At 35.1% G+C, this 26,025-nt stretch overlaps 2 protein-coding genes and 3 long non-coding RNA genes across 5 annotated transcripts; 3 read left to right on the forward strand and 2 right to left on the reverse strand.

Annotated features, from left to right (window-relative positions):
• The first annotated feature begins 4,158 nt into the window (after positions 1 to 4,158).
• LOC124458230 lies at positions 4,159 to 5,194 on the forward strand. The gene is made up of 2 exons (XR_006953087.1): positions 4,159 to 4,254; positions 5,149 to 5,194. It is a non-coding gene; the product is annotated as an uncharacterized LOC124458230 (long non-coding RNA).
• Positions 5,195 to 5,249: 55 nt separating this feature from the next.
• LOC124458231 lies at positions 5,250 to 5,582 on the forward strand. Its single transcript, XR_006953088.1, has 3 exons — positions 5,250 to 5,272; positions 5,372 to 5,428; positions 5,513 to 5,582. It is a non-coding gene; the product is annotated as an uncharacterized LOC124458231 (long non-coding RNA).
• Positions 5,583 to 6,297: 715 nt separating this feature from the next.
• LOC124458228 (transcription factor HES-1-like) lies at positions 6,298 to 10,175 on the forward strand. The gene is made up of 5 exons (XM_047008278.1): positions 6,298 to 6,302; positions 6,561 to 6,758; positions 9,005 to 9,100; positions 9,298 to 9,385; positions 9,807 to 10,175. The coding sequence occupies exons 2-5, from the start codon at positions 6,585 to 6,587 to the stop codon at positions 9,902 to 9,904; spliced, it is 456 nt and encodes a 151-aa protein (XP_046864234.1). The 5' UTR covers positions 6,298 to 6,302; positions 6,561 to 6,584; the 3' UTR covers positions 9,905 to 10,175.
• Positions 10,176 to 14,120: 3,945 nt separating this feature from the next.
• On the reverse strand, positions 14,121 to 15,691 carry LOC124457026. Its single transcript, XM_047007326.1, has 5 exons — positions 15,595 to 15,691; positions 14,577 to 14,699; positions 14,421 to 14,477; positions 14,232 to 14,336; positions 14,121 to 14,132 (listed from the first exon to the last, which is right to left on the reverse strand). The coding sequence occupies exons 1-5, from the start codon at positions 15,658 to 15,660 to the stop codon at positions 14,121 to 14,123; spliced, it is 363 nt and encodes a 120-aa protein (XP_046863282.1). The 5' UTR covers positions 15,661 to 15,691.
• Positions 15,692 to 15,726: 35 nt separating this feature from the next.
• LOC124457996 lies at positions 15,727 to 17,644 on the reverse strand. Its single transcript, XR_006952938.1, has 3 exons — positions 17,480 to 17,644; positions 16,428 to 16,602; positions 15,727 to 15,813 (listed from the first exon to the last, which is right to left on the reverse strand). It is a non-coding gene; the product is annotated as an uncharacterized LOC124457996 (long non-coding RNA).
• Positions 17,645 to 26,025: the final 8,381 nt, after the last annotated feature.

The following is a 26,025-nucleotide window of genomic DNA, read 5'->3' on the forward strand; positions in this document are numbered from 1 at the left end:
CTTTTTGTCCACCACCTGGCTACAGATTATGAACAAAGATTAACTGAAAACCTTTTTGTCCACCACCTGGCTACTGATTATAAACAATAATTAACTGAAAAACCTTTTCGTCTAACACCTGGCTGCTGATGATAAACAATTATTAACTGAAAACCTTTTTGTCCACCATCTGCCTGCTGATTATAAACAATTAATTGAAAAACCTTTTTTGTCCACCATCTGGCTGCAGATTATAAATATTTATCAACTGAAAACCTCCCCTGCTTACCATCTGCCTGCTGATTATAAACAATTATTAACTGAAAAACCTTTTTTGTCCACCATCTGCCTGCTGATTATAAACAATTATTAACTGAAAAACCTTCTACTCCACAATCTGGCTGCGGATTATACAAAAGATGGTTCCTGATTGATTTTTTTTTCGACGACGTATTTGACGACGTCAGTAAATCAAATTTATTTGGAGTCTACCTTTTATCGTATCATACGCTGTGATGAAACGATGAAACAGATGAATGATAAACATACGTGGTACGTTGGTCGTTCGACTCGTTACATAATACCTAAGGTAAAGTGGCATTTTTTTGTGATTACACATGACACATCCTCACGTTGTAAAAGGAGAGTTGCAAGCTCCAACTTAAGGTAAGCTACAGCTATACACATGTATCATCTTTTATGTTATGTTTCATAATTATTTGCAATTGCAAACTATCAAAAATGGAGTGTGATACGGAAAAAATAAAACTGGCATCTCGCGAATATTTTATGGCTTCGCAGCGCAAAGTCGAATATCCGCCGCGCAAAATTGAAAATCCGCCGCGCAAAATTTCTAAAAAAAATTGATCTAGCTTGCGCAGTTTGCATACTTTCCAGTCTGGCTAGCTTGTACTATTAATTCGTACGAATGACTATGGCATCTACAGATACTCTAATACTGGTATGTTTCATCTTATAGATAATTCTAACATTAGTTGCAGAAATATAAATTATATTTTGACTCAAGCAAGTGCAATATTTTACTTGGCAACAGGGCAGTATCAACTATTATTGTCGAGCAAGATTTTACAGGCACCTACAAAACTTGTGTTTGCAAGGTTTGCAGAAGCACGGAGGTGATCCGGTTTTGACATTTTGGAAAGCATTTGGAATACTGATGTAAGGTTTGTTGTTAAAATGTGGAGTATTGTCGTTCTCATTCTGCCGTTGTTGCGTTGCGTAGTCCATGGCAACAGGTTTTCTCTAGATTTTCTCGTAATTGATTGTCCCATTTTTACTAGTACTTTGTCATTTGATGCATTCTGACTGTTTTAAAACTGTCTGTGTATACTGCACCCTTCAAATAAGAAAATTTTCACTTTATTTTGTCTCCTGTCATTTCACATATGAAGCTTTACATTCTGCCAGCAGAATTTATGTCAATTTATAGTGGTTGGTCTCTTATCCATCACTAAACTAGCTTGTGCTTGCTTAAAAGCTCTATTTCTTTGTATTTAAAATGATCCAATGATATTTATTAAAATATACTGTATTGTCAATACTTCATAATGGTTAATACATTGACTTGCAGATCGTGTGTCAGAAGCCATTAGAGAATTTGAATCCAAGAAAGTGAAGAAGTTGTTCTGTGTTGTTTGATGGCATTAATCTATGCACATAAAAAGGCACAATTAATTGACAAGGAAAGTGTACATGAATTGGAAACAAGATTGAAAAAGATTCGAACAAGTGTTGGTGAGAATGCACTATACTTTGGTGCAATGTTTTTATGGCACACAGGACGTCATGAAAAAGCAAGAAAATATGTTGACAGAATGTTGAAAATGTCCAATGGTTCGAAAGAGGTTTTCTTAACATGCCTTTCACATCATAACCACAATTTAACCTGTCTTCTTTCATACAGGGAACTATTTTACGTAGATGGATTGATCTTACAAGTACACGAGATTCTGCCATTAAGGAATCCATAAAATATTTTGATGAGGCTTTGCAGGAGTATGTTAATGTTTTCTCATAAAGACTTTACAATTTTCAATATTTCAATATAATATTTTCCAACTTCAGAGAATATTGATGCACTGTTTATATACACAAAGTACACAAAGTACATAGAAAACATCCATGCAATTTTGTCATGTCATGTTTTTCATTTCTCTTTCAAGGCTACATATCTTGTAAAGAAAAGTAATTTCACTTTGGCACTGGAATTTTTTAATAAAGTAAGTTGTTTATTGTGAAATATCGATGGAAGTGGAGTCAATAATTCAAACAAGACCTGGTATGATTGTGCAAGGACAAACAATGCAATTGCAAGTGAAGGCATCCACCAGCCCTGTTGCATATGAGAAACTTAAGAATATTCTTCTCAAAGAGTAAGTTTTGCATTGAGAGAAGAGCATTTTTGTGTAATTTTCATTTGTTTTTTTATCATATCAAAATGTACAACTAGTAAATCTCCACGAATGCTTTCATACGAACTAACCATGTATTCAGATCTTTTTGTTAACATTATGATACTGAAGCGGAATGCAATAGTTAATTTATACCTGTAAAATTGGCCTGTGTTTTTTACATAGGCGTCGTCAAACGTGTCGCAGCGATTTAGAAGTAAGCACAAAGTTGAATACTGCGTGATATAAAGCGCTCTCAAAGACCAGCGGAGAGTTTTTCAAAATAACTTGCACTACTAACTTGATTTTGTATCTACGAAAAAGTTATTTCTGTTACCTACTGTCTATGTTTTAACTCACTTTCCTTCCCTACGCTCCTGCATATTATTGTCTACGTATATATTAGCGTATATTTCTATTGAGAAAGCAGTTATCTTATATTTATCTCCATTAACCATGCATTTTCTTTTAAGAAAAGTGCTGGTAATTGAAAAATAGATTGATTGCAAACTATGTAGGTTAATATGATACTGTAGCTACGTACTTTTTGCAATTAAAAAAAAACAGGTCTTTTTTCCTCATCAACGTTTTCGTTCATGGTGGCTAGATTAGCCTACTGTATGGTAATACTAAAGTTGAATATGTTCAGTTGCGTAGCCAGCCTACAGATTAACTTTTTATGTGTAAACTTCAGAAGTTTACCATTATTCAATTCTTTGAAATTTGTTGTTCTCACGGTCCCGCGTACTTGCATAGTGGCAATATTTTATGTTATATATTTCTTTCGTCCGACAGACATTACTGACTATCTAGTTAGATTATTCCATCCATTTGAGATATTCGTTTGTATCTTTTAGTGAAGATATCGTTCATGGCTTTCGGAAACAGGAGGAAATTGTCAATGCTGCATCTGCATAAGTGATCGAGTTCTGAAGGAGCAACGAAAGACTCTTTGAGGTTCATAAATTTGTTCGGACTTGGAATAATACCGTGTTAAATTCATGGCGTGGAAGGCCGACGGAAGTTATTGAGGTACGTTCATATCATGTTAGGAGATGTTGAACATGATTATGACCAGATTTCTTTGCATAGTATAAGGTGTATAACAATACGTATATTACTCACAAATATTAAACCAAAAGTCTTATTATACCTCGAGCATATACCTCAACCTCAGCACACCACCATTTTTATACCGCGTAAAATTTCAACTTTACTGGATGACGAAAAGTTAAATAGGAAACAGAAAGGAGAAAATGAAATTGTACATAATTATACAGTCCAGCTTCATACAGCCGTTGTCACTGTGACGCTTTTGTCACATCGGCTTTGTCATCTCAGTTTTTGGTCAAGAATATTCGTGTGAAAGTTCAATCTGATCCTTGTCATCTTGTCCAGTGGAGATTATTCGTCATCCACTACAACCTCCCTCCCCTCCCTCACCGCACTGTATTTCAAGGATGCAAGATGTAATATAAATGCCATGTATCATCAATTGAAAATAAGTCTCCAGGGAAGAGTTTTCATCAATATGCTATTAATATGCTTTTAAAAATGATCCAAAATTCATTCAGCAGCCTGTTTGACTGAGAAACCTGAAGAAACATGGAAATTAACTGACATTTTTCTATGTACATTTTTTAGAAACAACTTAGACAGATTAATACCTGGATGGTAGAATTAGAACAGTTCACGAAGTCATTCTGCACAACTAATGGTTTTTTTAATGGTTGATTGCCGAAATATCAGAGATAGCATCGTCCCGAAACTTGGTTCCATTTTTCGACAACTTTCCAAGATGGTTGCAAAGGATCTTATGAGGATGTCGAAGAAGTTCATTGACGAGGCTCAACAGCTTGTTAAGGTAATACGTTTTTATCAACATGCCATTTTTTACTGCGGAAGTACTGTTTGCAGTGTAATATTTGATAAAGTTTCCGTTACTCAACATTCAGCAACATTGTAGCAACTTAGCTATAACATCGTGTAAGCCCGTTATCGGAAACATTACAAAAACTTACAATATCACTTATGTAACCCAACGTAGAGCAACATTACATTATACAACATACGTAACCCAACATACAGCAACATCATAACATCTTAAAATATTACATAACCCAACATTACGCAAAATAGCAGCTTGCAACGTCACGTAACTACGCATTTGGCAAAAACTAAGTAATATTAGTAATATTAGAACATTAATCACTAAACAGATCACAACAATTACCGACACCTTACAAACGACTTATTCACAACCTCAAACGAACGAGCAATTTATTTACTTGAGCCTATTCTACGATGACAATACACAATTGATGCCCCCACACCGACACATTTCCTCTACACGCAATGACACATGAACTCTGAAGATGACTACCGCTCAGGTTGTCAAAACGTCAGTCAACATCAACACCAGCAGTCCTGCTAAAAACTCTACTAACCTGGATGATCTACAACTAAAAACACGTAACTAAATAACATTGATAACTAAATAACAAGTTATGACATGCGTAGATGTTCCATGATTCGTTAGTCGCGGAAACTACGTAGCATTTTTAGTAGTTGCGTTGTTAGCCCGTAAGGTTTGGTCCTGCTATGTAAATTTTAGATCATTAGCGTTATTTATTTGTTTATAAATTTATTGTTTTTATGCTGAGGAAACATCGAATCATTTAACCCTTCATCCGACACGAAATGAAACTCAATTGTTCAAAAATTTGCCGGAATTTACCTTAGTATAATATTTTTTTAGCAACTGTCCGATAGGCGTACCGATTTAGAGAATTTTGCCAATTTCATCAAAGTTCATGGTAAAATAAAAAAAGAAAGTGTCATTTCTACAAGTTGAGGTGGAATATATGAAAAGCATTTTTGAGGTATTATATAGGTTTCATGCCAATATTTTTGTGAAATTATAAAAATATTTAACTATTACAAAAATGATATTTTACTTATAGTAATATTACTATGTTCAGATGATTCGTGCTAGCCAGCGACCTTTGTCTGAAAAAGAGAAAGAAATTGAAGATGCTGTATGTAGATTGCATAAATCTCATCTGAGTTATTTCATCAAATTAATAATGCTTGTTTATTTTATCATATTTTTTTCCTATCAGACTTGCTTATCTTGGGAACAATTACTTTTTTGTCTTGAAGAAGCTTCCAACTTCTTGGTCTATAAAATTCCTGAAATAATGTGTGACCTTGATGATAAGATTATGGTAAAATATTTTGGTATATTTACACTATTTTTAAAATGAAAACGATAAAACAGTATATGTGATGTGATAAGTTTGTCAATACATAGTTATTCCATACAGAGGAGTAACTAGAACGTTAATTGAGGTGTGTGTGTGGGGGCATATTCTTATAAAATCCGTTGTGCCTTACTGATTTCTTTTGAGAGTGAATTGAATTTCAAAAGAAATCGGTAGGGCGCAACTGAATACATGAATATACACCTCCCCCAATTAACATTCTAGTTACACCTCTGATTCCATGACGTGACGTGGTGATGTGAAGGGATACGATAATTTTCTAAGTCTAGGTTAACAAATTTTTTTTTGTTTTAAACTATGTGTATTATATTCGATTGTATAAAGTTTTGTCATTTCATTTAACTTATTGCCCAGTAATATCTCACATCATATTGTGCATAGAAACAAACTGTAAATAATAACATAGAAAAAGGATTTAATAATCATAAATAATTTACAAACTTACATAATGTTCAATAACAATAGAGTCTATGTATCAGGAGAGGACATCTTGCTCATCTCTGTTTATTGAATGTGTTCTTTTTAGTCTGTTGAGCATCAAGCTCGTGTTGTTGGTAAAAGGGCAACAAGCGGAGAGTTCTTGATTTCTGAGAACAATTCCTCGTTGATGATATTAAGTTTAATGAAGGTAAAGATTGCCGATTTTCATGTCTACTGAACTCACGAACTGTTTTCACGGAACTCTCGAATTCTCGCGAGAAAAGAATTCACAATTATGGCACAGTGAAAGTGTTTTCGGAGAATTCTTTCCGGAAGAAAAGAATTCACAATTTCAGCTTAGTTTTATCGTAGATTTCTTGCTAGAGGGAGAGAATTCACATTTAAGAATATTTCGAAACTGTCGAACATGTCTTCGGTAGTCAAATTCAACTTTTTTTCGCTTTAGCTTCGGAGAACATTTAGAGGTTATATGAATGATTTGGACGAACTCGTGGAATACAGAGAAGTGATTTCAGGCAATAAGTTTTGTAAAGATGAACTTCTACAAATACTGAAGAACGTTGACGTACGTTATGAGTTGTGGAAGTATTATGAAGTGTGCGGCGAGAAAATCGAACATTGGCTTCAAACACCATTTTTTAAGGTAAAGCACCGTGACTGAGCGCATAGCATGATGCGAGAATGATATCATTGCGCTTTTAGCCTATGAGTAATACAATATGAACCGCTCTAGGGAAGTCACCAAATTACACAAATGCGGACATGACAGAATTGAAAATGTAACTGTGTTAGAACAGAATATCAGAGCAGTCGCGAATGGTGGATCATGGGTGCGAGATTCGCCCAATCATCGTTTTGTCGGCAAAAATTGGTCATCTATCGTTATATTTTCACTTAATGCTAAGTCCAAACCAAGACCATACCACGCCCACTTTGCCGACAAATTTTACGCTTCGACCCCCCGTAAAACATAGAAATGACTAGGTACCATAGCTATCCACTGGGTAGATTTGAACTGTGCATTCACTGAAATAAAATATTGTTTCGAGGGACTACAAAATTTCTTTGTCTTAAAAAAATATAAACATCTTTTTTACAAGTGTAAAAATTTTTTTATCCAATGGATAACCCTATCCAGGCTTCGTGCAACCGGCCCTGATCTTTTCTAACTATTTTAGCTGCTAATAAGTAAAAACGGCTTATTAATTAATTTCATTTTATGTAAGTAAACGATCGTGACATGAATATAAAGTATGATGAATAATGACGTAGAGATGAATCGTATGAAATTAAGATAAAGAGACTGAAAAAGTAAAAGAATAATCAGAAGATAGATCTTCATATGGCAAGTTTATATTCGTTTTTCCTTTAGTTTAGGATGGGCTATTTCATGGCTGATCCCTATGTTTTCTCTATATCATACGTCTCTACTATCTTGAAGTTGTCTTTCAGCTGACAATATTAGTATTAAAAGATTAAAACTTTCATGGTCTTGCGCACTAGAGGGCGTCGGAAATGAATGATTATGATGTGAAATTGATCTGCATATCGCCCTGTAAGAAACTCAGTTTGTGTCTTGTTAGCAACTTACATGAGTAAAAAGATGCTGAATATTCACACTTTCATCACAATTGACTACATATAAAGTATTTCGTATTTTGTGGACAAACATTAAGAAAGTACTTGAAAAGATGAGCGAATGGCAGTTGGCTGCTGAAAATCTAAAATCTCTCTTGCCTGACCATGATGATATTTTCAAACTTCACAATTCTATAGTATATTATATCCTCCATAATACTTAAAACATCTAGAGGTGGCACAAAATTAGAATTAAGAAAGAATTTACTTTAAATTATGTGACACTACGCTTCGCTTAATACTTATATATAAATATATTAGCAGAAAGCGCAAAAGTTTAGAAAATTAGTCATAACTCTGGATCTATTCACTCGGATATTTTCAAACTTTACAATTATATAGTATTTTATATCCTCCATAATACTTGAAAGATCTGGAGGTGGCACAAACTTATAATTAAGAAAGAATTTACTTTAAATAATGTGACACCATGCTTCGTTTAATAATTATATATAAATATATTTGCAGAAAGCGCAAAAGTTTAGAAATGAAATTATCGGGTTATAGTTAATGATAAATCGCTTGGGTTCACGTTTGGTAGAAATAAGCTAGCATATAATTACTTGCAAAATAACTTGTGTTTATATTATTGATACGATCTATGAAAAGCTGTATAATACGTATATTGCACAGAAACCGCCAAACAATCAGAAATTTGCGACGAAGTTTTTTGTCGACATTTCAAAAACACTATACAATGTTATATTCTTTGGTATCTCGCTTTGAATCCTAACATATTTACTTAAAAGTGCGATTACTTTACCAATTATCATTTTGAAAGTATTTTTATCCCTTGACGATAGACTTTCAGGATTTTAAATATTGTCCATGCCATGCACTTGTAAGATAATGTTATATAATTGGAGTTTTTTCAACACGTTTCTCACTTAAGGACATTATAATTATGCACACAAGATTCATATTGAGGACACAAATAAGCGAAATATTAAAATCTAGTACCTACATATCGAATTATCAATTCGTATAATTTTTATGTATCTACATATAATTGATTGCTTTTATATGAAATACTTTACAGCCTAAATAAAACAAAATCAAAAATGATACAAAAACTATAAAGATATATGACATGCATCCATGGTAAATCGTTCATATATATACATTGCTTAAGCTTTGAATGGCCGGGGGGTGCATTTCAGTGATAGTGATGATTTTTAAAATCAATAACATATAATAGATTTCTGTCACAATACTTGAAGTATTTAAATTCGTGCATTTTTGTATTTATAGTCGTCCAAACCAGTTATGAAAAAAAGAAGACGCGAGAGAATAAATAACAGTTTGAACGAACTGAAAAATTTGCTTTTAGAATCAAGGAAAAGAGATGTAAGTTATGTTATGTTGTAGTAATACGGTTGTATGAAGTGAGATGGATTAATTGTTGACAAAGCACTTGTTAAAGAATTTATCGCCTGCTGTTAGACACTAAATTTCTGCATAAAATCGTTTTAGTTTCCTTCTACAATAACTCCAACAACTCAATAAAACATGTGAGACTAACTTATAGCTATAATGACATTTAGACGGCTTGCTGCTCAAAGTTAGAAAATACTGACATACTAGAAATGACCGTGCAGTATTTAAAATCCATCCGAATGCAACAAGTAAAAGGTAAAAACATTTTCTTTTAATTAGTTTAATTTACAGATTAAAACAAGATTACTGTCTTTTCTATTATTTCACTTGCACAACATAATTAATAACCACAACGAAGAAATTTTCAAATATTTTTTTATTCAGTCAGAGTGGCACCAGTGCAACATTTTTCGAAAATCGTTTTTACCAACAACAAAAGCCGTTTTTACCAACAACAAAATGCTCAAAAGAATTTTGTGCAAAAACATAATTGTTCATAGTACAAAGAACATTTGAGCTTGACCTCTATTGTCATGAACATTTTAACAGCATAAATCCGTGGCAATAGAAAATCTTCGTTAAATAAAAAAATTAAAGAGATAGTGATGACACATATTGTTTCATAACTAGACATCCATTGGAGATTATCTGTTTAGTAAAATTTCGTTTTCTTTAGCAATCAACCATAACAGATCCTGTTGCTTTGGCTCATTACAGAGCAGGTTTCAATCACAGCGCTATGGAAATCAACAAATATCTTATGGATACACCTGATTTACAACTTAAAGTCCGTAATAGACTTCTTACACATCTCTCAAACACTTGTCATGCTGTATTCAGTAACCATCAAACCATTCAACACACAAAACAATACAATCTACCAATGTACCAATTGCCTGCAACAGTTATCACTAATGAACCTTCGTCTTCAAAAGAAATATTTTTCAATTCATCAACATCAATGTTCGTTTGATTTTGCTCGTTAAGGAAAATTCGTGTTTCAGAGTGGATACAATTTTTGAATTCTTCCATTAAAATTAACTGCCGTAAAGTTTTAAAATCTTGGACTTTTTCCGAAGCTAACCATCGATCGAAAAGTTGAGCTTTTTGTTCAGCAAATTCTAAGTGAGTTATAGATATATTTTTGCTAATAGCACGAAATTTTTGTCCGTAGGCTTCGGGGACCAACTCATAACCCTTCAGGATCGCATCTTTTACTAAGTCATAATCCGCAGAATCAATTACAGACATTTGAGAAAAAATTTCTCTAGCTTTTCCTATCAAAACGCTTTGTAAAAGCATGGTCCAACTTTCTTTGGGCCATTTACAATTTTCGGCGACTTTTTCAAAATGCAAAAAGTACTTGTCTACTTCCGATTCCGGGAACGATGGAACCATTCTTACATGCTTGGTTATGTCAAAATTTGTTTTAGAATGTTCAGCATGTGTATTTGTGGCTTGAAGTTTTAATTTTTCTAGTTCTATCTCCTGTTCTCTTAACTTAAACGCTCTCTCTTCGCGTGCACAATCACGCTCCCATTCAAGTCTTTCGCGTTCTCTTCTCCACCTTATTTCTTCTTCCTCTCTTTGCCATTGTCTTTCATCTGACTCTTCCTGACTAACATCTGTTTGAGCAATGCTATCTACTTCACCTCTTGTATTTTGCATGAAAATACTTAGGTTTTCTTCATCAACGAGTTTATCGTTGCATAATCTTTTTAAAATTACATGCTGTATTTCGCGTTTAGACATTGAACTTTTTAATTCGACCTTAAGATATTTCCCTAAAGCTTTTAGATCATCTTTTCTTAATTTCAGAATATTCTCATATGTTGGTTCCACCATAAACTCTTCTGGTGTAAATGCAGACATGTTGAAACAACTGGTCCACAAGTTTACTTTAATAAATGATTTTTCTCTTTTTGTTGTTTATAAAATATTGATGTGAAATTTTGTTGTTGAAATGATTTCGATTTGTTTTGGATTCTATTTTCTTTTTCGTTCCGACTTCTGTTCAATTGAATAACTTGAAAGAGTTCTTTCCCGGGTGGGCCCCCAATTTTGTTACGAACGTCCCGACTAATAATAAAATGGCCGCTTTTGGTTCAATTGCTCGTAACAAAAGGAGTAAAACCTTGTGGAGAAGTTGTTGTCAATTCTTAAATATTTATTTAATATACTAATAATTTTGATATAATCGTTATAATATAAATGTTTAAATGTTCAAACTTGTCTAAGACAACTGCTTTCAGACTTTCGGCGACTCTTTCGTTGATGGATAGGATATATATCTGGATTCTTTGATTCTTTTCTTAAATAGTTCGTCTTCTTTTACATGAGCTTTCTTCTGATGTGGACTTCTACTAAGCACCAACATAACTACAACTTTCGATTCTCGGCTTATATGTGATTGCACAATGACGTACGATTAACCGCTTGTGCGCAAACTGTGGTCAGTTGATTAACCATGTATCCTGTACGTTGTTTGTGGTCAGTAGGTTGACCACGTCCTATACGTAAGCTTTTCCTGTTATTGTGGTTAACATACACATGCATGTATGAGTAAGGCATTTTACTAATTAGTTTACTAATAATATATTTAAATATATAACAATAATAAGTATAATTTACATGATTATGTATTATCATGTAACACCACCGATAGTATACACATAAATACATATGTATCCCCCGATAGTATACACATATAACACATGTATCCGCCAACAGAAAGAATAAATCAAATGATATCACCTTTCACCAACCTTCAACGCATTACTGGAAAGTAATTGCAAGAGAGGAAAATCTTTTGTGAATGCTTCCATTTTCCTTATCCATGCTTCATAAACTTCATCATGGTCAGGCAAGAGAGATTTTAGATTTTCAGCAGCCAACTGCCATTCGCTCATCTTTTCAAGTACTTTCTTAATGTTTGTCCACAAAATACGAAATACTTTATATGTAGTCAATTGTGATGAAAGTGTGAATATTCAGCATCTTTTTACTCATGTAAGTTGCTAACAAGACACAAACTGAGTTTCTTACAGGGCGATATGCAGATCAATTTCACATCATAATCATTCATTTCCGACGCCCTCTAGTGCGCAAGACCATGAAAGTTTTAATCTTTTAATACTAATATTGTCAGCTGAAAGACAACTTCAAGATAGTAGAGACGTATGATATAGAGAAAACATAGGGATCAGCCATGAAATAGCCCATCCTAAACTAAAGGAAAAACGAATATAAACTTGCCATATGAAGATCTATCTTCTGATTATTCTTTTTTACTTTTTTCAGTCTCTTTATCTTAATTTCATACGATTCATCTCTACGTCATTATTCATCATACTTTATATTCATGTCACGATCGTTTACTTACATAAAATGAAATTAATTAATAAGCCGTTTTTACTTATTAGCAGCTAAAATAGTTAGAAAAGATCAGGGGCCGGTTGCACGAAGCCTGGATAGGGTTATCCATTGGATAAAAAAATTTTTACACTTGTAAAAAAGATGTTTATATTTTTTTAAGACAAAGAAATTTTGTAGTCCCTCGAAACAATATTTTATTTCAGTGAATGCACAGTTCAAATCTACCCAGTGGATAGCTATGGTACCTAGTCATTTCTATGTTTTACGGGGGGTCGAAGCGTAAAATTTGTCGGCAAAGTGGGCGTGGTATGGTCTTGGTTTGGACTTAGCATTAAGTGAAAATATAACGATAGATGACCAATTTTTGCCGACAAAACGATGATTGGGCGAATCTCGCACCCATGATCCACCATTCGCGACTGCTCTGATATTCTGTTCTAACACAGTTACATTTTCAATTCTGTCATGTCCGCATTTGTGTAATTTGGTGACTTCCCTAGAGCGGTTCATATTGTATTACTCATAGGCTAAAAGCGCAATGATATCATTCTCGCATCATGCTATGCGCTCAGTCACGGTGCTTTACCTTAAAAAATGGTGTTTGAAGCCAATGTTCGATTTTCTCGCCGCACACTTCATAATACTTCCACAACTCATAACGTACGTCAACGTTCTTCAGTATTTGTAGAAGTTCATCTTTACAAAACTTATTGCCTGAAATCACTTCTCTGTATTCCACGAGTTCGTCCAAATCATTCATATAACCTCTAAATGTTCTCCGAAGCTAAAGCGAAAAAAAGTTGAATTTGACTACCGAAGACATGTTCGACAGTTTCGAAATATTCTTAAATGTGAATTCTCTCCCTCTAGCAAGAAATCTACGATAAAACTAAGCTGAAATTGTGAATTCTTTTCTTCCGGAAAGAATTCTCCGAAAACACTTTCACTGTGCCATAATTGTGAATTCTTTTCTCTCGCGAGAATTCGAGAGTTCCGTGAAAACAGTTCGTGAGTTCAGTAGACATGAAAATCGGCAATCTTTACCTTCATTAAACTTAATATCATCAACGAGGAATTGTTCTCAGAAATCAAGAACTCTCCGCTTGTTGCCCTTTTACCAACAACACGAGCTTGATGCTCAACAGACTAAAAAGAACACATTCAATAAACAGAGATGAGCAAGATGTCCTCTCCTGATACATAGACTCTATTGTTATTGAACATTATGTAAGTTTGTAAATTATTTATGATTATTAAATCCTTTTTCTATGTTATTATTTACAGTTTGTTTCTATGCACAATATGATGTGAGATATTACTGGGCAATAAGTTAAATGAAATGACAAAACTTTATACAATCGAATATAATACACATAGTTTAAAACAAAAAAAAATTTGTTAACCTAGACTTAGAAAATTATCGTATCCCTTCACATCACCACGTCACGTCATGGAATCAGAGGTGTAACTAGAATGTTAATTGGGGGAGGTGTATATTCATGTATTCAGTTGCGCCCTACCGATTTCTTTTGAAATTCAATTCACTCTCAAAAGAAATCAGTAAGGCACAACGGATTTTATAAGAATATGCCCCACACACACCTCAATTAACGTTCTAGTTACTCCTCTGTATGGAATAACTATGTATTGACAAACTTATCACATCACATATACTGTTTTATCGTTTTCATTTTAAAAATAGTGTAAATATACCAAAATATTTTACCATAATCTTATCATCAAGGTCACACATTATTTCAGGAATTTTATAGACCAAGAAGTTGGAAGCTTCTTCAAGACAAAAAAGTAATTGTTCCCAAGATAAGCAAGTCTGATAGGAAAAAAATATGATAAAATAAACAAGCATTATTAATTTGATGAAATAACTCAGATGAGATTTATGCAATCTACATACAGCATCTTCAATTTCTTTCTCTTTTTCAGACAAAGGTCGCTGGCTAGCACGAATCATCTGAACATAGTAATATTACTATAAGTAAAATATCATTTTTGTAATAGTTAAATATTTTTATAATTTCACAAAAATATTGGCATGAAACCTATATAATACCTCAAAAATGCTTTTCATATATTCCACCTCAACTTGTAGAAATGACACTTTCTTTTTTATTTTACCATGAACTTTGATGAAATTGGCAAAATTCTCTAAATCGGTACGCCTATCGGACAGTTGCTAAAAAAATATTATACTAAGGTAAATTCCGGCAAATTTTTTGAACAATTGAGTTTCATTTCGTGTCGGATGAAGGGTTAAATGATTCGATGTTTCCTCAGCATAAAAACAATAAATTTATAAACAAATAAATAACGCTAATGATCTAAAATTTACATAGCAGGACCAAACCTTACGGGCTAACAACGCAACTACTAAAAATGCTACGTAGTTTCCGCGACTAACGAATCATGGAACATCTACGCATGTCATAACTTGTTATTTAGTTATCAATGTTATTTAGTTACGTGTTTTTAGTTGTAGATCATCCAGGTTAGTAGAGTTTTTAGCAGGACTGCTGGTGTTGATGTTGACTGACGTTTTGACAACCTGAGCGGTAGTCATCTTCAGAGTTCATGTGTCATTGCGTGTAGAGGAAATGTGTCGGTGTGGGGGCATCAATTGTGTATTGTCATCGTAGAATAGGCTCAAGTAAATAAATTGCTCGTTCGTTTGAGGTTGTGAATAAGTCGTTTGTAAGGTGTCGGTAATTGTTGTGATCTGTTTAGTGATTAATGTTCTAATATTACTAATATTACTTAGTTTTTGCCAAATGCGTAGTTACGTGACGTTGCAAGCTGCTATTTTGCGTAATGTTGGGTTATGTAATATTTTAAGATGTTATGATGTTGCTGTATGTTGGGTTACGTATGTTGTATAATGTAATGTTGCTCTACGTTGGGTTACATAAGTGATATTGTAAGTTTTTGTAATGTTTCCGATAACGGGCTTACACGATGTTATAGCTAAGTTGCTACAATGTTGCTGAATGTTGAGTAACGGAAACTTTATCAAATATTACACTGCAAACAGTACTTCCGCAGTAAAAAATGGCATGTTGATAAAAACGTATTACCTTAACAAGCTGTTGAGCCTCGTCAATGAACTTCTTCGACATCCTCATAAGATCCTTTGCAACCATCTTGGAAAGTTGTCGAAAAATGGAACCAAGTTTCGGGACGATGCTATCTCTGATATTTCGGCAATCAACCATTAAAAAACCATTAGTTGTGCAGAATGACTTCGTGAACTGTTCTAATTCTACCATCCAGGTATTAATCTGTCTAAGTTGTTTCTAAAAAATGTACATAGAAAAATGTCAGTTAATTTCCATGTTTCTTCAGGTTTCTCAGTCAAACAGGCTGCTGAATGAATTTTGGATCATTTTTAAAAGCATATTAATAGCATATTGATGAAAACTCTTCCCTGGAGACTTATTTTCAATTGATGATACATGGCATTTATATTACATCTTGCATCCTTGAAATACAGTGCGGTGAGGGAGGGGGAGGGAGGTTGTAGTGGATGACGAATAATCTCCACTGGACAAGATGACAAGGATCAGATTGAACTTTCACACGAATATTCTTGACCAAAAAACTGAGATGACAAAGCCGATGTGACAAAAGCGTCACAGTGACAACGGCTGTATGAAGCTGGACTGTATAATTATGTACAATTTCATTTTCTCCTTTCTGTTTCCTATTTAACTTTTCGTCATCCAGTAAAGTTGAAATTTTACGCGGTATAAAAATGGTGGTGTGCTGAGGTTGAGGTATATGCTCGAGGTATAATAAGACTTTTGGTTTAATATTTGTGAGTAATATACGTATTGTTATACACCTTATACTATGCAAAGAAATCTGGTCATAATCATGTTCAACATCTCCTAACATGATATGAACGTACCTCAATAACTTCCGTCGGCCTTCCACGCCATGAATTTAACACGGTATTATTCCAAGTCCGAACAAATTTATGAACCTCAAAGAGTCTTTCGTTGCTCCTTCAGAACTCGATCACTTATGCAGATGCAGCATTGACAATTTCCTCCTGTTTCCGAAAGCCATGAACGATATCTTCACTAAAAGATACAAACGAATATCTCAAATGGATGGAATAATCTAACTAGATAGTCAGTAATGTCTGTCGGACGAAAGAAATATATAACATAAAATATTGCCACTATGCAAGTACGCGCGGGACCGTGAGAACAACAAATTTCAAAGAATTGAATAATGGTAAACTTCTGAAGTTTACACATAAAAAGTTAATCTGTAGGCTGGCTACGCAACTGAACATATTCAACTTTAGTATTACCATACAGTAGGCTAATCTAGCCACCATGAACGAAAACGTTGATGAGGAAAAAAGACCTGTTTTTTTTTAATTGCAAAAAGTACGTAGCTACAGTATCATATTAACCTACATAGTTTGCAATCAATCTATTTTTCAATTACCAGCACTTTTCTTAAAAGAAAATGCATGGTTAATGGAGATAAATATAAGATAACTGCTTTCTCAATAGAAATATACGCTAATATATACGTAGACAATAATATGCAGGAGCGTAGGGAAGGAAAGTGAGTTAAAACATAGACAGTAGGTAACAGAAATAACTTTTTCGTAGATACAAAATCAAGTTAGTAGTGCAAGTTATTTTGAAAAACTCTCCGCTGGTCTTTGAGAGCGCTTTATATCACGCAGTATTCAACTTTGTGCTTACTTCTAAATCGCTGCGACACGTTTGACGACGCCTATGTAAAAAACACAGGCCAATTTTACAGGTATAAATTAACTATTGCATTCCGCTTCAGTATCATAATGTTAACAAAAAGATCTGAATACATGGTTAGTTCGTATGAAAGCATTCGTGGAGATTTACTAGTTGTACATTTTGATATGATAAAAAAACAAATGAAAATTACACAAAAATGCTCTTCTCTCAATGCAAAACTTACTCTTTGAGAAGAATATTCTTAAGTTTCTCATATGCAACAGGGCTGGTGGATGCCTTCACTTGCAATTGCATTGTTTGTCCTTGCACAATCATACCAGGTCTTGTTTGAATTATTGACTCCACTTCCATCGATATTTCACAATAAACAACTTACTTTATTAAAAAATTCCAGTGCCAAAGTGAAATTACTTTTCTTTACAAGATATGTAGCCTTGAAAGAGAAATGAAAAACATGACATGACAAAATTGCATGGATGTTTTCTATGTACTTTGTGTACTTTGTGTATATAAACAGTGCATCAATATTCTCTGAAGTTGGAAAATATTATATTGAAATATTGAAAATTGTAAAGTCTTTATGAGAAAACATTAACATACTCCTGCAAAGCCTCATCAAAATATTTTATGGATTCCTTAATGGCAGAATCTCGTGTACTTGTAAGATCAATCCATCTACGTAAAATAGTTCCCTGTATGAAAGAAGACAGGTTAAATTGTGGTTATGATGTGAAAGGCATGTTAAGAAAACCTCTTTCGAACCATTGGACATTTTCAACATTCTGTCAACATATTTTCTTGCTTTTTCATGACGTCCTGTGTGCCATAAAACATTGCACCAAAGTATAGTGCATTCTCACCAACACTTGTTCGAATCTTTTTCAATCTTGTTTCCAATTCATGTACACTTTCCTTGTCAATTAATTGTGCCTTTTTATGTGCATAGATTAATGCCATCAAACAACACAGAACAACTTCTTCACTTTCTTGGATTCAAATTCTCTAATGGCTTCTGACACACGATCTGCAAGTCAATGTATTAACCATTATGAAGTATTGACAATACAGTATATTTTAATAAATATCATTGGATCATTTTAAATACAAAGAAATAGAGCTTTTAAGCAAGCACAAGCTAGTTTAGTGATGGATAAGAGACCAACCACTATAAATTGACATAAATTCTGCTGGCAGAATGTAAAGCTTCATATGTGAAATGACAGGAGACAAAATAAAGTGAAAATTTTCTTATTTGAAGGGTGCAGTATACACAGACAGTTTTAAAACAGTCAGAATGCATCAAATGACAAAGTACTAGTAAAAATGGGACAATCAATTACGAGAAAATCTAGAGAAAACCTGTTGCCATGGACTACGCAACGCAACAACGGCAGAATGAGAACGACAATACTCCACATTTTTAACAACAAACCTTACATCAGTATTCCAAATGCTTTCCAAAATGTCAAAACCGGATCACCTCCGTGCTTCTGCAAACCTTGCAAACACAAGTTTTGTAGGTGCCTGTAAAATCTTGCTCGACAATAATAGTTGATACTGCCCTGTTGCCAAGTAAAATATTGCACTTGCTTGAGTCAAAATATAATTTATATTTCTGCAACTAATGTTAGAATTATCTATAAGATGAAACATACCAGTATTAGAGTATCTGTAGATGCCATAGTCATTCGTACGAATTAATAGTACAAGCTAGCCAGACTGGAAAGTATGCAAACTGCGCAAGCTAGATCAATTTTTTTTAGAAATTTTGCGCGGCGGATTTTCAATTTTGCGCGGCGGATATTCGACTTTGCGCTGCGAAGCCATAAAATATTCGCGAGATGCCAGTTTTATTTTTTCCGTATCACACTCCATTTTTGATAGTTTGCAATTGCAAATAATTATGAAACATAACATAAAAGATGATACATGTGTATAGCTGTAGCTTACCTTAAGTTGGAGCTTGCAACTCTCCTTTACAACGTGAGGATGTGTCATGTGTAATCACAAAAATGCCACTTTACCTTAGGTATTATGTAACGAGTCGAACGACCAACGTACCACGTATGTTTATCATTCATCTGTTTCATCGTTTCATCACAGCGTATGATACGATAAAGGTAGACTCAAATAAATTTGATTTACTGACGTCGTCAAATACGTCGTCGAAAAAAAAATCAATCAGGAACCATCTTTTGTATAATCCGCAGCCAGATTGTGGAGTAGAAGGTTTTTCAGTTAATAATTGTTTATAATCAGCAGGCAGATGGTGGACAAAAAGGTTTTCAGTTAATAATTGTTTATAATCAGCAGGCAGATGGTAATCATGGTAGGTTTTCAGTTGATAAATATTTATAATCTGCAGCCAGATGGTGGACAAAAAAGGTTTTTCAATTAATTGTTTATAATCAGCAGGCAGATGGTGGACAAAAAGGTTTTCAGTTAATAATTGTTTATCATCAGCAGCCAGGTGTTAGACGAAAAGGTTTTCAGTTAATTATTGTTTATAATCAGTAGCCAGGTGGTGGACAAAAAGGTTTTCAGTTAATCTTTGTTCATAATCTGTAGCCAGGTGGTGGACAAAAAGGTTTTCAGTTAATCTTTGTTTATAATCAGCAGCCAGGTGGTGGACAAAAATATTTTTCAGTTAATCTTTGTTTATAATCAGCAGCCAGATTGTGGACAGAAAAGGTTTTCAGTTAATAATTGTTTATAATCAGCAGGCAGATGGTAAGCAAGGGAGCTTTTCAATTGATAAACAATTACGATCTGCTGCCAGATTTGGATTGAAAACTTTTTGATTATAACTGCACGAAGCATACTGGTTGACGCTTGACTAAGGTTACAAGAGGAAAGGTAGCTTAGGGCGTGATGTTATGATGCGTTGCAAAACCTTGGACATCTCTCCTTCGTGTTTTGCCATGCTCGTCGGTCTCTAAAACAGGAATCATATGTCTGGACAAACCACGTTCCTTGTCCCCATTGATGTAAAGTTTTGCCATTTCGTTCAGTGCTGCGTCGCATTGAAGTACAGATGGTAAACTCCAATCAACTTTAGCACGATTCATTAGCACTTTTATGCTTTGCCCACCATCCATTTCTTGCTTATCCACCACCCGGTAAAAAGATTCGGCAACAGCCTCAGTTCCGTATTTCGCATAAAATATGTCAAAGACGAGACAAAACTCTTGGCCGACAGCTGAATAAAATGAGGAATCGTTATATAAAGATTCAATAACGGCCTCTTCTTTAAAAGAACGTCAATCATTTTACCATTGTTGAGCGTCACTTCGAGGACCTCAGAAAGGGTGAACTGCCTTGGTGTACCTTCTTGGAACCTAGTCACAAAGACTCCTTCCTCGAAAACCACATCCTGCAAGGAAAAAATTCCTTCGTCATCGAGAGACATCTTCTTGAAAAAATTAGGGAAGTGAGTGTGTAGCATATCACCCCAAACAACGGCAATGAGTGTTTTCTTTAGACGCCAAAACACTGTGGATGATAGCTCGCTACAAAGCTCAAAATTCTTTTCAGAAACATGTGGCATCTGTGAGGAAAAGTTTACACATCGTCTAAACTCATTAGCTCCAAGTTCAGAAAACTCCTGTTGTTTACTGGACTTTTTCTTCGAACGAAAACCGCATAAACCACGAAAAAGTCGTCCAAAGTCAAAACACTTTGATAGCATTCTGTTGAGGTCGGAAAAGCTATTGGTGTAGCAAACATCAATCTGACTAATGACATCCGCAGCCAGCTTCTCTAGATCATGAACACTGTCCTGCATTTCTCTTGCTACCCAATCCACTGACACTTTATCGTCGCCTTCTCTAACGACAAACCAACCAGTTTCCAACTCACTTTGCCCAAAGCGGTAATCTCGAATTTCATGAACTCGCTGGCTTAATCTTGGGCAAACAAAGTCATCAGGATCAATTTTAGATACTTCCTCGATGTAACGTTGCATCTGTCGTTTTACCAAAGGAACATGAGAGCACAACTTCCAACCAGGATACCACTCAGCCTGCGCTTGCAGCATCAGGACGACCAAGGGCCACAACAAATCGAGTACACCAAGCAAATCATGGACAAAGTCTTGACCACATAACTTGTAACCCATCTCTTCTCTATTGTCGTGGTCCTTGAAAGTCTCGATGTACACTTCCAAACTATCTGCCAGATTCTTTAAAGATAGCTGGAGCTCAAAAACCGCTGATGTGCAAATGCGTTGGTTACTCGAAACGGAAGATTCAAGTCCTTAGCAGTATGACGCGCTACGCTGTGCATTTTACCACGACTAAAAAGTTGATGATAAAGTGCAATCCTTCTCAGCAAACGATCAACGAAAGGCGAGTCCTTGAGCTGACTAAATACTTTATCTAACCAATGGGCAGGGTCCCATTGGACAGGCCACCAGAATCTTTCTTTGCAGGACAGATCATCATGCAAAGTTCAAATACAGGCTCGTTCATGCCTGCAATGAACGGCTCGTTGACGTATTGTCCATCCATCACTCGCCCTTGCACTTGCAGTAGCCGATTATCCTTAATACCAACATGCACGTCAAGATCTTTAAAAATGGATGCAGCTAGAGCATCACCTGTACCACCAGTTGCATCAGAGTTACTGTAAACCTCCCTTGCGTCAAGACAATGCCTCGGCGACTACCATTTACAACTGGACAAACGATAGTAACCTGATTAGTGATGCGATGATTGGTAGATTTATCAGCTGTAACATAAAATGTGGGGCATTCCTGTGTTTGGAAGAGGGTAGAAAGAAAATTGGCTGCTCTCATGTCGATGTAAGCACATGCTGCTTTGATCATGTCTGGAAACAATTTTCGAGAATGACAAAAATCACCAACATCCGCACCAGCAGCTTGAAGCTCAGCAATTCGTGCTTCATAATGAACTGCAGCTGACTTTGTTTTCACAACACCAAGAGCTGCACAGAGTTGATTCTTTGCAACAAGTACTTCCCTTGACCTCCCTTGCTTTACCATCTTCATGTGGTCATCAGCGTTTTTGTGGGTCAAAGAAAGAAGATGTTGATGACACGCTTGCTTTTGGCTGTACCATTTTTCACACTTGCCTGCAATTAGCTGTTCATACAAGGCATCTGACATATGTAAACCAGATGCCAAAGATCCGTCTGCTTTGCCAGTAGGTCGATTAAAAGATGACGAAAAGGAAACAAGGGAAGAGTTTAAAAATTCGACACACGTTCGACACTGCAGCACCCAGCTGTTCTCTTCTTTTAGTATTTCAAAATCTTCCACTTCATCCACAAGCTCAATCAAATTGGAAGATCGAAGTGCGGTACTCGATGTGGAATTGTATGTAGTTGTTGAACTTGTTGATTGGCTGATTTAGGGTTACCACTCAACTTTTGTGCCACCTTAGTAGCAATTTTTTCCGCAAGTTCGTCCTCATCAAATTGCAGGTCGCCTTGCTCACTTGATAAAATTGAAGGAAGAAAACTTCCAAGCGAGCTTTGATAGCTAAGACGGCTGGTGTTTGAAATAGAGGCAGCCTTACTCGTCTTACTTACTGCATTAACTCTCACAATCTCTTCGCTGTAACAATGAAAGTGTTAAAAAGCCAACATTAAAATTTTCTTGAAAACTGTGTGAAAAGTATATGTACTAAGAAATTCAACAGAAGACGTTGAAATACTTAATGATTTCATCGTTAATATTAAAAGACTTAAGAAATTTGTAATGTAGAAATTACTTATCCGAACAAGTGAATTATTGGAAGCCTTGAACTAAAAAGTCAACACTTTCAACCACTATGGCATAAATTTCACCAAATATCGTGACAAAATGTCGTAAAATCTGATACTATAATGCAAGAAAAATGCCGTATTTCACTAAGAAACCTCTCATCTTTTTCATCGGTTTCCTCCCAACTTTCAGATTCACTGACACCAGAAACGATTTTGCACGAAAGTTCGTCAGTTGCATGTCCAGCCGTATCCTTACCAAGCTCTCTGAAACAATTTAATATTCATAATTTTAAAAAGCTATCACTGTATATGTAAAAGAAATGTATTATATAACATGTATGCAGTTTGTGATATTCGGTTATTTTATGGTTCACGCAGGGGAATGAGCAATTTAGCTACCTTTCATCGACTTCCATAATTTCTATCCGTTCTCCCATTCCGTCGCCACCACACTTTTGTTGCACTTGGCTTGTACTGAAAATACAATGAACATAGAAAACATACACAATGTAAGTGCAGTTCTCAATTTGGGAATTGGGAACTTGATTTTCATTTACCTAGCCGATTTAAGCATTTTGTACGCCTGTAGCGCAGATTTAGCAAGAGGGGAATCTTCTCTAATAGCGTCATTTGCTAAGGTCTTTTCGCCCTTGTCGCTGTGAGTTTTTAAATGGTTTGCTAGAGAGGACTTGTTCCCTCTAGCAAGCCAAAATTTGCGTTTGCCTTGCCTAAAACAAAGTAAGCAAAAGCCCATTGGGGTTTTTTCGTGTCCACTCTTTGCTCGCTTTGCTTCAGGTCCTGTTTTCTGCTGCTTGCTATGTCTTTTAAACATGTTGGCAAACTGAAACTCTATAACACACAATTTTTATGGTTACAAATGTGCCGATAGCCAATCTTGGTTGTTTACTATTGTTTTTATAAAACCCACTGACAATGTCATGCCACTTTTCTTTGTGACGCAAACACGATCACTCTTACACACGACTAACATTCTAACACTAGATAATTGTTCTGTTACCTTCCTTAGACAGTGTTTGCTGCTTATTTTTAGCCACTGCTGCTGTCTCAGTTTTTGCACAGCCACTACACAAGACCTGGGCACCAAAACCTTCATCATCACCTGCTGATGTTGAGCAAGGCGGAATTGCGTGGCACGTTTTTTTGCAAACTTTGCAAAAATGGCTTCCACATTCCTTGCATGAAACGCAAACTAGTAATTAGGCAACAACAATGAAAACATAAGTTAAGATAATGTAATGAACGTTTTTTTGGTATCAAAGGCAAGCAGCACTAGTTTTTAGCAACACACAAATGTTGGTTTGGTACTGTTAGTGAGAAGAGAATATTGTCGAGGAATCACCGAATAAGCTCCTGCAATCAACCAATGGCTGATATATATTGTGTATATTGTTGTTAGGAAAATTTTCGGCTATTGTAACGCGTGAATTTACCTGATTTAACTGCTTGAATCTCAGCCATCTAGTAAAAATAAATAAACAATTAGATAAAAAAGTTTGTCAAAAAATCTCGCTTTATCACCAAACAATAGCGAGCTAAGCCCTGTTAGTTCGTTAGCAAACCGGTTTTAATTATAAATTGCTTCATTTATCAATATGTTTTATGTAAGGATTGTGAATTTTATTTGCCTTAAATGTATTAAAACATGCTTTGTAGTTTGTAATACAAGAAATCCTTTCGTACCACTACTTTTAGGTTACACAAAAAACATAACTGTTAAATAATAACTTGTTTCCCCGGGCGTTTAGTGTTAGAAGCGTTAATGCTTTCAGAATTTTTATCATTTGTAATTTTGTATCAGTACTTTTGATTTTACTAAACCATTACGTGTACTCACCTTACAAATTTGAACACCCCAAGTTGGTTTAATTAAATATCACGTATCACCGTAGAATACACCGAAGAATCGATATGGTTTGCCTTGAAGTCACTTAAAAGAGAAAGCTCGAAAACGAAAGCAAAGAATGTGTAGTTAATCTGCACAGATATCATATTTCTAGTCATCAAACGCTTATTGGCTTACCAACCAATTAACGGAACTTGCCTGTCAAAACAGCTTGTAAGATTGACATTCAACAGGCAACAATTTTTCAACGGAAACAACAGCGCTGCAGCGCACAAGTGCTGATATTGCGCAATAATTTCGCGCTGGGCGGCAAATTTCACAAATGCGCGGCGAACAAAATTTTTAAAATCTGCGCGTCAGGACGCGCATTTCTCCCGAAATTGCGCAAGCTAGATCTAGGTTGCGCAAGACATACTTTCCAATCTGGCAAGCTAGATTTTTGTGTTATCGTTTTCTGCCATTTGCTGACATCTCTTTATCACGATGTGTTGACTCTCGGCCCAGGCTACTTCTATGTGCGCGCGGTCAAAGAAAATTCATTACAACAAGAAGCATTGAAACGGCGAGAAAAGTTAAAAGCATTGAGGGAGAAGAGTGCTGCTGCTGCTGAGGTATACTATTGTCTTAATTGTTTATTTCAACCGTCTGGTTCATCGTATCATTTTTTTGTCAAAGCCAATTACTGTACTCTCAAAATGACAATCATCAATGTATCTACTCAGCCTATATTCTCAGTATTCTGAAAAGTATGCCTTTTTTTAACGAGATCTTCAGTTTTGTATAATGGCATTATTGTAAACTGCTTTATACTGCGCAGATGCACACAATGCAATCAATAGTACTGATCCATCAGTAATCTTGAAATTCAATATAAAATTATAAATGTTGGTTTGGTTACACAATAAAAACAAAACATGTGTTTCTTGCGTGTAAAGGTATTTTCACTGTTTTGTTTTAAAATCTCCATTCTATTTTGTGCACTGCAATTAAGAATGCTTTGCACATTGTTCCATTATCAGTCAAAGTTTTGGATGACTTGTATTTTCCATACAAACACTAGAAACAGAATGTGTTTGATCTTTAGGGAGGTCGCGTTGAAAAGAGAGGAGTCAGTGACAGTTCAAAAGAAAGCGAGTAATGCATTCATTGTGTTTGTATGTTTTGATTGTCAATATAGG

This window comes from Xenia sp. Carnegie-2017, unplaced genomic scaffold (assembly GCF_021976095.1).
Source record: "Xenia sp. Carnegie-2017 unplaced genomic scaffold, XeniaSp_v1 HiC_scaffold_6, whole genome shotgun sequence".
Lineage (NCBI taxonomy): Eukaryota > Metazoa > Cnidaria > Anthozoa > Malacalcyonacea > Xeniidae > Xenia > Xenia sp. Carnegie-2017.